The sequence below is a fragment of the Vidua chalybeata genome, chromosome 28, assembly GCF_026979565.1.
Source record: "Vidua chalybeata isolate OUT-0048 chromosome 28, bVidCha1 merged haplotype, whole genome shotgun sequence".
NCBI lineage: Eukaryota > Metazoa > Chordata > Aves > Passeriformes > Viduidae > Vidua > Vidua chalybeata.
In genome coordinates this window covers 2048527-2063273 of record NC_071557.1, presented here as the reverse complement: position 1 = coordinate 2063273, position 14747 = coordinate 2048527, and the positions used below count along the sequence as shown (strand labels likewise).

Below are 14747 nucleotides of genomic sequence, written 5' to 3'. Positions count from 1 at the left end.
CACCCCATAAAAATGTACCTTTAGCAAGTTTAAATTGTAAAATCAGCTTGGTTAAAAATCTACATCTTCAAGAGTTATATAAAAAAAAAAAAAATGGAATTGAGATTTCCCCCTCTCCCCCACAAAGGGATTTTGGGATGCCCCACGTGTTCCCAAAGTGATGTCCCCATTCCTTGTCCCCTCAAGGGGCTTCCAAGTACCTTGACACCCAGAGGAGAGGCCAGGCCACCACCTGGGTAATGAAAGCCAATCTGGCCATAAAATCAATGATTTTGGGTCTTCCTCACAGGAGGGAAGAACTGAGCCCTTTTTAAACAGCTTTGCACCCAGCTGCAAAAGCATTTTAAAACCACCCAACTGCCTACATAGAAAAATAAAGGATAAACATTATCCAGCTATTTTATATTTATATAAAATTAACTTCTGTGCCAGGACATTTTTGTTTCTCTGCTGTAAAAAATAAAAAAAAAATTAAAAAAAAAAAAAAAAACAGCTTAGGTTGGATAACCTAAACCTTCAGCAAGGAGTAAACTCCATCTTCCATCTTATTTCCGAAAAAGAGAAGCTTGCGATTTCACTGCTTCGAAATAAAGTTATTAAATAGATATATATTAATATCAAAGTCTGTATAAACTCTCTTTTTGTTGTTGTTTAAGGAAGGGAAAGGGGCACTCAGTGACTGGGAATCCCTGGGGACACTGAGTGACCAGGAATCCCTGGGGACACTGAGTGACTGGGAATCCCCGGGGACACCCAGTGACAGGGAATTCCTGGGGACACTCAGTGACAGGGAATCCCCAGAATTCCTGGGCACACTCAGTGACCAGGAATCCCTGGTGACACTCAGTGACAGGGAATCCCCAGAATTCCTGGGGACACTCAGTGACCAGGAATCCCTGGTGACACTCAGTGACAGGGAATCCCCAGAATTCCTGGGCACACTCAGTGACCAGGAATCCCTGGTGACACTCAGTGACAGGGAATCCCCAGAATTCCTGGGGACACTCAGTGACCAGGAATCCCTGGTGACACTCAGTGACAGGGAATCCCCAGAATTCCTGGGCACACTCAGTGACCAGGAATCCCTGGTGACACTCAGTGACAGGGAATCCCCAGAATTCCTGGGGACACTCAGTGACCAGGAATCCCTAGGGACACTCAGTGACAGGGAATCCCCAGAACCCCTGGGGACACTCAGTGACAGGGACACCCAGTGACCAGGAATCCCTGGGGAGCACCATGGGAATCCTTGGGGCCACTCCGTGACCAGGAATCCCTGAGGACACTCAGTGACCAGGAATCCCTGAGGACACTCAGTGACAGGGAACCCCCAGAATCCCTGGGGACACTCGGTGACCAGGAATCCCTGAGGACACTCAGTGACAGGGAATCCCTGAGGACACTCGGTGACCAGGAATCCCCAGAACCCCTGGGGACACTCAGTGACCAGGAATCCCTGGGGCCACTCAGTGACCAGGAACCCCCAGAATCCCTGGGGACACTCAGTGACAGGGAACCCCCAGAATCCCTGGGGACACTCGGTGACCAGGAATCCCCAGAACCCCTGGGGACACTCGGTGACCGAGCACCACGGGGAATCGCAGGCAGGGAGACGTGGAGATGTGAATCCACCAGAATTCCAGCTGGGCTGGCTGGGAGGAGGCCCAGGGAGACCCCCACTCCTTTTTCACGAGGATGGCTTTTTCTCCAGCGCGTGCTTGGTGAGGAAGTACTTGAAGAACTCGTACACGGACCAGGCGATGGCCGTGGAGGGCATCTGGTAAATGACGCGAGCCTGGACGCCTTTGAAGAAGCCGGGAACCCCTCCCAGCTGGTAAACGGTGCTGAAGGCGTTGGCCATGCCCGACAGGTGCCCCCTGATCTTGAGGGAGCTCAGGGCCGTGTTCTCCTGCGTGTTGAGCAGCGTCTTGCACACGTCCAGGGGCGTGGTGGCGGCGGCGGCCACGGCTCCGGCCACGGCGCCGGCCACGATGTGCGACTGGGGGTTGTAGTGGTGGTGGGGGTTCAGGTGCTCCTGCATGAGCTCGTAGGTGATGAAGTGGATGGCCTGGAAGGGCACGTTCATGGTCAGCTGCGTGGTGTAGCTGCGGTAGAAGGCTCCAAAGCCCTCAGTCCTGTGCACCGTCCGCACGCAGCCCAGCACTGACGTGTACGGCGAGTTGAACATCTGCAGCCGCTGCTTCACCACTGCTCGGGGACAGCGTGGGGACAGGGACACCGCTCAGCTGTGGGCTCAGCTGGCACAGCCCCCAGGGTGACCCCAGCCCCAACCTCCCCTTCCCCACCCAAACCAATCCCCCTGAGCTGCCCAGTGCCCCCAGAACTCGGGGACAGCGTGGGGACAGGGACACCGCTCAGCTGTGGGCTCAGCTGGCACAGCCCCCACGGTGACCCCAGCCCCAACCTCCCCTTCCCCACCCAAACCAATCCCCCTGAGCTGCCCAGTGCCCCCAGAACTCGGGATAGGTGTGGGGACAGGGACACTGCTCAGCTGTGGGCTCAGCTGGCACAGCCCCCATGGTCACCCCAGCCCCAGCCCCAGCCCCAGCCTCCCCTTCCCCACCCTGAGCTGCCCAGTGCCCCCAGAGCTCGGGGACAGCGTGGGGACAGGGACACCGCTCAGCTGTGGGCTCAGCTGGCACAGCCCCCACGGTGACCCCAGCCCCAACCTCCCCTTCCCCACCTAAACCAATCCCCCTGAGCTGCCCAGTGCCCCCAGAACTTGGGATAGGTGTGGGGACAGGGACACCGCTCAGCTGCGGGCTCAGCTGGCACAGCCCCCAGGGTGACCCCAGCCCCAGCCCCAGCCTCCCCTTCCCCACCCTGAGCTACCCAGTGCCCCCAGAGCTCGGGGACAGCGTGGGGACAGGGACACCGCTCAGCTGTGGGCTCAGCTGGCACAGCCCCCACGGTGACCCCAGCCCCAACCTCCCCTTCCCCACCCAAACCAATCCCCCTGAGCTGCCCAGTGCCCCCAGAACTCGGGATAGGTGTGGGGACAGGGACACTGCTCAGCTGTGGGGTCAGGCCTGGCTGGCACAGCCCCCAGAGTGACCCCAGCCCCAACCTCCCCTTCCCCACCCAAACCAATCCCCCTGAGCTGCCCAGTGCCCCCAGAGCCCAGCACAGCCAGGGGACAGCTCAGAGCTCACTTCCTAATGAACCCCTCTCCTCAGGCTTAATTAATGACCCTTTAGTTCTAATGAACCCCTCTCCTCAGGCTTAATTAATGACCCACTAGTTCTAATGAACCCCTCTCCTCAGGCTTAATTAATGACCCTTTAGTTCTAATGAACCCCTCTCCTCAGGCTTAATTAATGACCCACTAGTTCTAATGAACTCCTCAGGGTTAATTAATGACCCACCAGTTCTAATGGACCCCTCTCCTCAGGGTTAATTAATGACCCAGCAGTTCTAATGAACCCCTCTCCTCAGGGTTAATTAATGGCCCCTCAGCTGTCCCCGTTAAGCCAGGCTGCTCAGGACCCTCGCTGGGGATGCACAAGCAGGGACCCAGCAGAGGTGAGGGTGGGAAGGTGAGGTCACACCTGAGCATCATGGGGGTGTCACACACCCCCTCCAGCCTCCCTGGCCAGAGTGGCTTCCACTGACTTACGAGGCCAATTAATTGAATTGATTTAATCAGGGAACGATTAAAAGGGTTTGATACGCTGCAGGTTTCTCCTTCAGAGATTCCCACCTCTGGGCCCACTCAGGAGCACAACCCAGTGACCCTGAGGAGCTGGCAGGTGACAGCGTTGTCATTTGAGCTGCATTTTCCTGTTAATCCTCATTTTCCTGCGACCTTCTCCTGCCCCTCCACCTCGCCAGGAATCTCAGCTTGGTTAGTCCAAAGCTTCAGGAAAACCAGAACCACTGGCCCAAGGAGCAGCAGAGTGGTGACAGTAAAGGTGACACCTCCCCTGCAAAGTCCCAGTGCACCACAGAGATCCAGGGACAAATTCCTCCTGGCTGCTCTCCCTCTCCTCCCAGGGGACAGAGGAATGAGGTCGCTGACTTTGGTGTTTTTGGAGGTCTCCGAGCTGGGGGCAGCCCTGGATTTCTTCCTGCTCTTGCCAAGGGACAGAGGGAGAAGAGCCAGGAGGGATTTATGCCTGGATTCATGCGGGCAGGGGCACTGAGGGCCCTGGGTGTCCTAGAGGGAGCAGCAGTTCCCAGAATGCCAGGATTACCTTCAGCAGGATTCATCACGGCGTCGTGGAGCAGCGTGGCCACGCTCCCAGCGATGCCTGCAAGGCAAGAGCAGCCCTGAGAACACAAAACCCGGCTCAAAAGGCACCCCTGCCATCCAGGGGGAATCCCATCCAGGGGGAATCCCACTCATACAGGATCCCATCCATGGGAATCCTTCCAGGGGATCCCATCAGTGAGAATCCACTCAGGGGAATCCATCCAGGGGAATCCCACTCATATGGGATCCCATCTGTGGGAATCCCATCCAGGGGGGATTCCACCCATGGGAATCCATCCAGGAGGATCCCACCCATGGGAATCCATCCAGGGGGAATCGCACTCATACAGGATCCCATCCATGGGAATCACATGCATGGGGATGCAATCCATGGGAATCCATCCAGGGGGATCCCATCCGTGGGGGATCAATCCATGAGAGTCCACCCAGGGGGATCCCACCCATTGGGGATCTATCCAGGGGGATCCATCCATGGGAATCCATCCAGGGGGATCCTATCCATGAGAGTCCATCCAGGGGGATCCCATCCGTGGGAATCCATCTAGGGCGATCCCACCTGTGGGAATCCACCCAGGGGGATCCCATCTGTGGGGGATCCATCCATGGGGGATCCCAGCCATGGGGGGATCCATCCATGGGGATCCCAGCCGTGCTGAGGGAGCAGCCAGGCCCCACACCCAGGGCAGGAAGCCCATCCCCAGAGAACCCCGGATGCGCTCCCAGCCCCCCTCTGCTCTCCCCAACAATCCCCGAGGATCCGTCTGCCCCAGACACCCGCGGCGCCCGAGCGAGCTGTGAGCAATGTTTACCCTCCCGTCAGCGCATCCCTAATTAGGGATTTTCATCCCTTTACTCAGCCTGCTTTCCAAGGCTCAGTGCCCAGGCCGTGCCAAACCCAGCCAGCCCTGACCCATCCCGAGCTCAGCTCTGGGATCAGGCTCTCCAGCCACTCCTTCCCTTTGATGTTGGCTCCCACCTCCAATTCCCTCTTGCCCAAATGACTTTTGGTCATTTCTCACCAAGCCACAGCTCTGATTTTCCTGCTGGCACCCACAGGCCTGTAGCTACTTGAAAGGCAAACACAGGAATGTGTTCCCAGCAAAGAGCAGCGAGCAGAAGGGATTTTACTCCCTTCGCTGAGTTCCGTGGCCCCATGGCAGATTCCTACCAGTACATCCCAGCAAAACCATGGGAAGCTCCAGCACAAACCCTTTGGTAAAGCCCTGGCTGCTCAATTCCAGGCTTTCTGCTGCTGTTGCTTGGGTTTAAAAGTGAAATATTCCTGCTAAAAATGAAAGCACACAGAGGATGGAGGGCACTCCGTGCTCCCAGGGACACCGAATTCAAAGCTCCAGAGGCTGAGGTGATGCCTTCAACGTAAGATCACACCTTTAGGTGATACCTTCAAAGTATCACCCGAAGATCTTTCCCAAATTTAAGGATTCCATGGCAATATAGGAACAGCACAGCTGCACCTGAACACCTTTTGCCCGCTAAATTGATGATTTGTGCTGGAATAATTTGAGATTAAATAAGAATTTAGATTGCGAGGGACGCTTTTGCCCACTAAATTTGATGATTTGTGCTGGAATAATCTGAGATTAAGTAAGAACTTAGATTGGGAGGGGTGCTTTTGCCCACTAAATTTGATGATTTGTGCTGGAATAATTTGAGATTAAATAAGAATTTAGATTGCGAGGGACGCTTTTGCCCACTAAATTTGATGATTTGTGCTGGAATAATCTGAGATTAAATAAGAATTTAGATTGGGAGGGACGCTTTTGCCCACTAAATTTGATGATTTGTGCTGGAATAATTTGAGATTAAATAAGAACTTAGATTGGGAGGGGTGCTTTTGCCCACTAAATTGATGATTTGTGCTGGAATAATTTGAGATTAAGTAAAAATTTAGACTGGGCGGGGCACCAGGCTGAGTGAGAAGCAAGCAAGGGATAGGTTGATAACCCCAAATGGGGTGTTTTTTTTAGGGCAAACCCCAAAAATTACCATTGGCCAAGTGGCTGTTTCCTCCTGGCTGGAAAATATCACTGAGAGACTTTTTCATTTTCTCGTAGCAGGCGAAGTACAAGGCGTGGGCAGGGCCAGCCCCCAGCATGGTGACGTTAATCCCACGTAAAGGCCTCCAGAAGCCCTCGGTCAGCACCATCTTCTTGAGAGCCTCGTACACGCTCCTGTACTGCGCGCCGGGGTCCGGCTGCAGGCTCTGCATCCGCGTCTGCAACAAAGCACGCCAGGGAGAGGCCTGGGTTACCCACCCCATGCACCCACCCCCAGGGCTCACTTCAGCCCCTGCACGTCCCTTATTTATCCTAATTTTTATTATCCTGCTGCACGGAGTCCACATTCCCACTGAGACACCCAGGCTGCTCCTGGAGGGAAGTGCAACCTCTGCTCTGCTTTATCCATGGAAAGCCCAAGGAGTGAGGCTGCTCCAAAGGCTGGGTGAAGAAATCCAGGGAAGGTTGTAATTTTCTCCTGCTTTCAACACCCTGACTCTGCCCCAGCTTGTCCCTCCTGCAGTTGCCCAGCAGCTTGGGACAGTTCCTAGAAGGGCAAGCTGGGAAAACTGGGAACAGGCAGGAATTCCCTGAAGAGGAGAAAATGCAGAGCCAGTGTCCCCCAGAGGCTCTGGGAGGTTCCTTGTCCCTGTTTTCCCCTCAGCTCCCAGTGCATTCTCCCCCGAGGGCCTGGCAGGGAATTCCAGCTGCATTTCAGTCCCTCAGGGATTTTTCTCAGCACAGATTTTAAGCCAGCTGAGCTCCTGGCATCCAAACCTGCTCCAAAGCTCACTGCCACCACTTCATTACACAATTTTCCTCTCAGGAAAATTCCTTGGAGCTCGTTCCAGGGTTCTGCAGCCAGCCAGCAGGACTCAAAGGCCTGGAGGTGACAATGACAACACGTGAGGGGTCCCAGGACCCCAATCAGCACTGGGTAAAAACCTCCACGGGCACCCCAGGAGATCCTGAGCAGCAAAATGCCCACAGATCCTTCCTGTGTTCCCTGTGGAAAAGGTTAAACAGCGAGACAGGCTGTGGAGTCACAGCCCTGGAGGTGGCCAAGGAAGGCCTGGACGTGGCACTGGGCTGGGGACAAGGTGGGGATGGGCCACAGCAGGACTGCATGGCCTTGGAAGGCTTTTCCAACCTCAGGAATTCCATGATCCTGCAATTCCAGCCCACGAGACCGAAACCAGGCCCTTGGAGCAGCCTCCAAACACCAACACTGGGGCGGGCTCGGCCCTGGCGAGGGGTGCTCAGCAAGCTCTGGAATTCCTGCTTTTCCAAGGAGAAGCTGCAGGAAGGATTCTCTCCTCCAGCTCGTCACAGCCTTCATTAATCAGCCAGGAGGCCACAAAGCAGCTCAGCCTTCCATAAAAACCTTTAAGGTTTGAACCTTGGAGTCCCCAAATCACCTCCACACCCCCTCTGTGAGCCCAAGGAAGAGAGCAGAGCTCGGTTCAGGACTTACACCCGAAATAACAAAACCAAGCTGGGTTTACTCAAGTCTAGACCAACCAAATTATGGAATTTGCAGTAAATACACTTTAAAAACCCTTAAAGATCTGGCTGGAATTTCAGACTCCAGCATCAGCCGGTGCTCATGAAAGGCATCACCCTCCACCAGGGAATTTGGCAGCCTCGTGCAAAGCTCCCTGCTCCACAGCACCACATTCCCTGGGAGTTCCAAAGGAACCCAAAAATTCAGGAAAATCCCTCAGGGAGGGCAGCAATGCACTGAATGAGCTCAGAATTTCAAAGCAGGTTTTATATCCAGCTGTCCATGCAAGCCCTTGTGGTGTCTGCACCTTCCCATCCTACGGAGGCTGCTCAGGATTTCGGGATTCTCCGGAGAAAATCCCAGCCTCATCCCAGTTTATCCCAGTTAGCAGCAGGTGACATTTATGTGTAGGAGCAATGTGGTTTTGGGAAGTAAAAAAACCCCAGTTTTTCCCACTTTCACCCCAGCAGTTCCCATGAAGGAACAGAACCTCCTGTAGCTGTCAGGGCCACACACACCCCAGGAAAAATCAATTTACAGACACGCTGCTGCCCCAGCTTGGTCAGGAACAGGCAGCTTTTCATGGAAAAGGGATAAAGGTGGGTACAGCTCTCACGTGAGAATGGATAAATAGGATTTCTTTTTTTATTCTGGTGGATCTGAGCCGCTCTGAAGGGGTTCAAAACTCACCCCACAGCCCAGAGGAGCCCACACAGGCTGCAGTTTGCATCAGCCACCCATCACCTGTGGGTAGAACAGGACTAGCAGCCCAAGGAGCAGATAAAACCAGGACTAACTGCCCATAAAACCAGGACTAACTGCCCAAGGAATAACCAGAACTCAAGTTCAACAGGACTGACAGCCCAAGGAATAACCAAAGTCTGGGTAAAACAGGACTAGCAGCCCAAGGAGGAGATAAAACCAGGACTAACTGCCCGTAAAACCAGGACTAACTGCCCAAGCAATAACCAAAAACAGGACAAACTGCCCAAGGAATAACCAAAAGCAGGGTTTAACAGGACAAACAGCCCAAGGAGCAGATAAAACCAGGACTAGCTGACCAAGGAATAACCAAAACCCAGGTTCAACAGGACTAACAGCCAAGGAGCAGATAAAACCAGGATTCAGCAACCCAAGGAGTAGCCAAAAGCAGGATTCAAGAGGACAAACTACCCAAAGAATAACCAAAATCAAGAAAAACAATCCAAGGAATAACAAAAATCAGGATTGAATAGAACTAAAAGCCCAAGGAATAACCAAAACTTGGATTCAACAGGACAAGCAGCCCAAGGAATAACCAAAACCCAGGTGTAGGAGGACAAACAGGCAAAGGAATAACCAAAACCTGGGTTTAGGAGAAGAAACAGCCCAAGGAATAACAAAAATCGGGATTTTGGAGAACAAACTGCCCAAGGAATAACCAAAACCTGGATTTAAGATGGCAAACAGCCCAAGGAATAACCAAAATCAGGATTTAGGAGGACAAGCAGCCCAAGGAATAACCAAAATAAGGATTTAGCAGAACAAACAGCCCAAGGTATAATGAAAACCTGGATTTAACAGGACAAACTGCCCAAGGAATAACCAAATCCAGATTTAGTAGAAGAAACTACCCAAGGAATAACCAAAATCAGGATTTAGGAGGACAAGCAGCCCAAGGAATAACCTAATCCAGATTTAGGAGAACAAACTGCCCAAGGAATAACCAAAATCACAATTTAGGAGGACAAACAGCCCAAGCAATAACCTAATCCAGATTTAGGAGAACAAACTGCCTAAGGAATAACCAAAATCACAATTTAGGAGGACAAACAGCCCAAGCAATAACCTAATCCAGATTTAGGAGAACAAATGGCCCAAGCAATAACAAAAATCACAATTTACGAGGACAAACAGCCCAAGCAATAACAAAAATCACAATTTAGGAGGACAAACAGCCCAAGGAATAACCTAATCCAGGATCTCCTGGTGCCTGCTGCCGAGCCAGAGGCCTGGAGCTGGGAGCAGCTCTGTGGGAGGGAGCTGAAGTTTATCAGGGCTTGAGGAGATGATTTCCCTGAGCTGGGCAGTGCCCCCAGCTCCTCTCACCTATCTGAAGCCACCAAGCAGCTCCTGGAGCCTCACCCCTGATAAGCAGCCAAGAAATTCTTCTCCACCTACTCCAATTAATCCCCATTGCATAAGGCAGCGGTGCAGGGCCAGCCACGAGCACCCTGCTTGTCCTGGTTGCAGTTTGGGCAGGAAAAAAAAAAACACCACAAGTGCCAGGGTCAGGTTGAGGCAGTTCCCTGCTCCTGGGGAAGAGCTCTGTCCTGCTGGATGCACTTTGGGAAGAGCCCCAGCCCTCCTGCATTACCCCAGAGTTGTTTTCTGGTTGGTTTTTTACCCAAAATTGCTTTTCCCAGGTCTCTGTTTTGCACATCCTGGCAGAGGGTCACTGGTTGGACACCCTACAAACACCCTCAGGCTCAAATTCTGAACTCAAATTTTGGATAAGTACAGCTGGAACAGGAAAAGGCATGAGCCAGGCTCAAGTTCTGAACCCCAATTTTGGGGGAGTTCAGCTGGAACAGGACAAGGCACAAGCCAGGCTCAAACTCTGAACCCCAATTTTGGGGGAGTTCAGCTGGAACAGGACAAGGCACGAGCCAGGCTCAAACTCTGAACCCCAATTTTGGGGGAGTTCAGCTGGAACAGGACAAGGCACGAGCCAGGCTCAAGCTCTGAACCCCAATTTTGGATGAGTTCAGCTGGAACAGGATAAGGCACGAGCCAGGCTCAAATTCTGAACCCAAATTTTGGATAAGTTCAGCTGGAACAGGACAAGGCACAAGCCAGGCTCAAATTCTCAAACCAAAATTTTGGGGGAGTTCAACTGGAACAGGACAAGGCACAAGCCAGGCTCAAGCTCTGAACCCCCAGTTTTGGGGGGGATTCAGCTGGAACAGCCTCCAGATGAGCAGCACACCCATGGGAAGGGAGCAGAGGGTCAGCCCAGCAGGTTATCCTGGAATTCCCAACATCCCAAAACTCCCCCTCAAGCTAGAACATGAGGAACTGATCCTCCTGGAGCAGCTGGAAATGGGGGGAATGCAGAATCTCCCAGCACCAAACCCCAAAGAATCCACAGCCCTGCATCCCTCAGATGCTCTGCTGTGCTTCCAGGACCTTTGTGACCACAGGGAAGCTCCAAGGGCAGGCCAGGTTTTCATGGAAAAGGATTTTTTTTTGCTCCCTAGAGGCACTGGCACCCTCTGCAAGAAGGGAGGTGCCAGCCCTGCACGCCTCCAGTTTCTCCCCCCAGCAATTAATTAACCCCCAGGGCAGCAAAACTGTTCCTCACATCCCCAAGGTGGGGTCCATCCTTTGTTTCACAGCTTTGGGAAACCAGCTCTGGCAGAAAAGTCACCAAATGGATCAGGGCAGGAGGAGGAGGCTCCAGGGGAGCCCTCCAGAAACTCCTTTTCTGCTGCCATCAGGAGTCCTTGACACGCTGATCCCTCCAGATCACAGGGGATGGGTCAGGGCTCCCAGCACAGCTGTTTGCAGCAGCCACAAACAAAAACAAGCCTGAGAAGTGTGAGAAACACACCCAGCACCAGCAAAAAGCCAGCCCAGGGTGCCCAAACAACTGGAGCTGAGGGGGAGAGGCAGAGGGAAAGCGCAGCCTCTCATTTGCCTAATGGTAAAAAAAAAAAAAATTGTTATTTATTATTCAATACTGGAAAATAACAGGGAGGAAAAGAGTGTAGATTGAAATTGGATATTGGGAAGGAATTCTTCCCTGTGAGGGAGGAAGGAGGGATGGAATTCCCAGAGGAGCTGTGGCTGTCCCTGGATCCCTGGAAGTGCCCAAGGCCATCTTGGAGCAGCCTGGGACAGTGGGACGTGGCCCTGCCCTGGGGTGGCCCCGGGGGATTTTAAGGTCCCTTCCCACCCAAACCATTCTGGGATTCTGTGACCCCATCAAGCTCAGGGGTTGTGCAAGTGTCTGCAGCAAACAATTTCCCCAAATTACAACATTTTGCGTTTCTCTTTGGGAGGAAATGACTCGCTGGAAGCCAGGCAGGAGGAGCCTCAGAGCTGCCCAGGTGCTCCTTCTGCACCTGCAGAAAAACCCAACCTCCTCCAGCCTGGAACTCTGCCCCAGGAAGTCCCACTGAGGAAAAGCTTTGCTCCCTTCCTGCAGGAACGTGCCACAGTAACATGAGAGAGCTGAGTTGTTATTGAATTACACCCACTAGAAAAAAATAAACCTCTTCAGGGATCAAAAACTCCCTTTTTTTGGGTCGGTTGTCACCTTTGCCCACGGCAGACAGGTGGAACAGTGGCGGGTGCCCAGGGCAGGAGCAATCCCAGCGGGAATTCTCTGCCCCAGCCCGCACAGCGACCTTGGCCGGGCTCCCCCGGCGTGTTCCAGCCGAGCAGGGCTACCCCAGCCTAAGGCTCAGCCCCGGCCCTGCAGCAGCAGGGAAGTCACAGCTCGGGGAGTTTTTCCTCCAAAGCGCCTCCCACTCCAGGAAGCCGGGCACCACTTTCATTTCTGGCTCTGCTCGCCCCGCCGAGGAAAGAACTGCAGAATTCCAGAGGGACAACACCCGCGGAGCTGCTCCGGCCCCGACTGGGCACTAAACACCTCATTTGTTTGTGCCAGCAGCAGCTGGTGCCACGCTCAGGGTGGGCACCAACCCCACAGCCAGCAGGGACATCCCAAATCTGTGAGCCAGGTGCAGCAGGGACAGAGCCAGAGGGAAAACAGGGTAAAAAAAAAGCGGGAATATTTCTTTTGAGTGCTTGTAACACTGGCAGAATCTGCAAAAGCCAAAGCATTTCCTCTCCTCTGCTCTTTCTACTCTTTCAGGGAGCCCTGGACGAGAAGAAGAGATTGCAACATCTCGTGATTCATCCATCGAGGGAGTTCGGCTTTTCCCAGCTTTCCCTCTTCTTTTGAAGGCCCTACAGCAGCAAACTGGCAGGGCAGAGGGAGGAAATCTCCTTCGGGATGATTCCCACACTCTGGAGACACTGGGAAGCCTTCCCTGAGTGTGCTCGAGCATCATCAGCTCCAAAATCCACCAGGCAGCTCCTCTTCAAACACCCTGACCCCAACAAAGCCACTCAGCCCATCCCAGGGCAGCCACACCACCCCATCCCAGGGATTTCCAATGCTCCGGGAGGGAGAAGCTCCCCAAGGAGCTCCTGATGCAGTTCCAGGCCAGCAGGGCACTGGTGGCACCGGGCTGGCATCTCCCAGTGCAGGGAGCAGCACCGGGGCGTCGCCTTCGCACCGGCGGTTGTGCAAAGCTCCCGGGGGCTGCAGGACGGCCCCGGAGCCAGCAGGGATTTGGGGGCGACACCTCGGGGACCTGCCCAGCGCCCTCCCTGTCCCGGGAACCTCCCGTGCACCCCAACATTCCATGGACACTCCCCCACCCGTGCACCCCAACATTCCATGGACACTTTCCCCCACCGTTCCATGGACACTCTCCCACCCATGCACCCCAACATTCCATGGACACTGCCCCCCACCATTCCATGGACACTCCCCCACCCGTGCACCCCAACATTCCATGGACACTTTCCCCCACCGTTCCATGGACACTCTCCCACCCGTGCACCCCAACATTCCATGGACACTTTCCCCCACCGTTCCATGGACACTCTCCCACCCATGCACCCCAACATTCCATGGACACTGCCCCCCACCATTCCATGGACACTCCCCCACCCGTGCACCCCAACATTCCATGGACACTGCCCCCCACCATTCCATGGACACTCCCCCAACCGTGCACCCCAACATTCCATGGACACTTTCCCCCACCGTTCCATGGACACTCTCCCACCCGTGCACCCCAACATTCCATGGACACTTTCCCCCACTGTTCCATGGACACTCTCCCACCCATGCACCCCAACATTCCATGGACACTGCCCCCCACCATTCCATGGACACTCTCCCACCCGTGCACCCCAATATTCCATGGACACTTTCCCCCACCATTCCATGGACACACTCCCACCCGTGCACCCCAACATTCCATGGACATTCCTCCCAACCATTCTATGGACACTTCCCCCTCACCCGTGCACCCCAACATTCCATGGACACACTCTCACCCAAGCACCCCAACATTCCATGGACATTCCTCCCAACCATTCCATGGACACTTCCCCCTCACCCGTGCACCCCAACATTCCATGGACACACTCCCATCCGCGCACCCCAACATTCCATGGACACTCCTCCCCACCATTCCATGGACACTCTCCCACCCGTGCACCCCAACATTCCATGGACACTTTGCCTGTCTGCATGCCAAGATTCCTTACACATCCCCACCTTTCTCGCACCCCAACATCCCCTCCGTGCCCTCCCCCCTTGCACCCCAATTTCTTGTAGCTTTTCCTCCCTTGCACCCCAAAAACTCGTACACGTCCCTGACACCCCAACGCACCCCCAGCACTTCTTTCACCCCAACGGCTGCTTACACACCTGCCCTTGGCACCCCAACAGCTCCTCGCACACCCTTTACACCTCCCCTCCTCTTGCACCCCAAAACCTCTCGCACACTCCTTGTTCTCTCCCCCCTCGCACCCCCAGCACCCCTCGCACACCTCTTACACTCCCCCCTTGCACCCCAGCACTTCCTGCACCCCACGAACCGCTCCCGTCCCCCCGTGTTGTCCCGCCGCCCGCCGCTGTCCCCGCGCACCTTGACCGAGTCCACGGGGTACATGACGGTGTGCTCCATGATCCCCGCCACGGCCCCGGCCACCATGTGCGTGCCGAGCGCGACGCCGCTGGGCAGGCTCTCGTACTCGTCGCTCTCCATCAGCCCGGCCCCGGCGGCGGCGGCGGGGGGCCCGGGGCCCGGCGGGGCGGCGGCGCTGCCCGCCATGGCGCAGCTCAGCTCCATGCGCCGGCAGCGGGGGACGCGGCCGGGCCGGGACACCGGCACCGGGGGGCGGGCAGGGGGCCACTGCCACC

At 54.7% G+C, this 14747-nt stretch overlaps 1 protein-coding gene across 2 annotated transcripts; it reads right to left on the bottom strand.

Annotated features, from left to right (window-relative positions):
- Positions 1 to 588: 588 nt before the first annotated feature.
- SLC25A37 (solute carrier family 25 member 37) lies at positions 589 to 14691 on the bottom strand. Of its 2 annotated transcripts, none has more exons than XM_053966333.1 (4): positions 14473 to 14672; positions 6242 to 6470; positions 4215 to 4271; positions 589 to 2068 (listed from the first exon to the last, which is right to left on the bottom strand). In XM_053966333.1, the coding sequence occupies exons 1-4, from the start codon at positions 14656 to 14658 to the stop codon at positions 1503 to 1505; spliced, it is 1038 nt and encodes a 345-aa protein (XP_053822308.1). In that variant the 5' UTR covers positions 14659 to 14672; the 3' UTR covers positions 589 to 1502. The 2 variants fall into 2 exon arrangements, with proteins under 2 accessions (XP_053822308.1, XP_053822309.1); XM_053966334.1 differs by having other exon boundaries at positions 1590 to 2208; positions 14473 to 14691.
- Between the last annotated feature and the right edge of the window lie 56 nt (positions 14692 to 14747).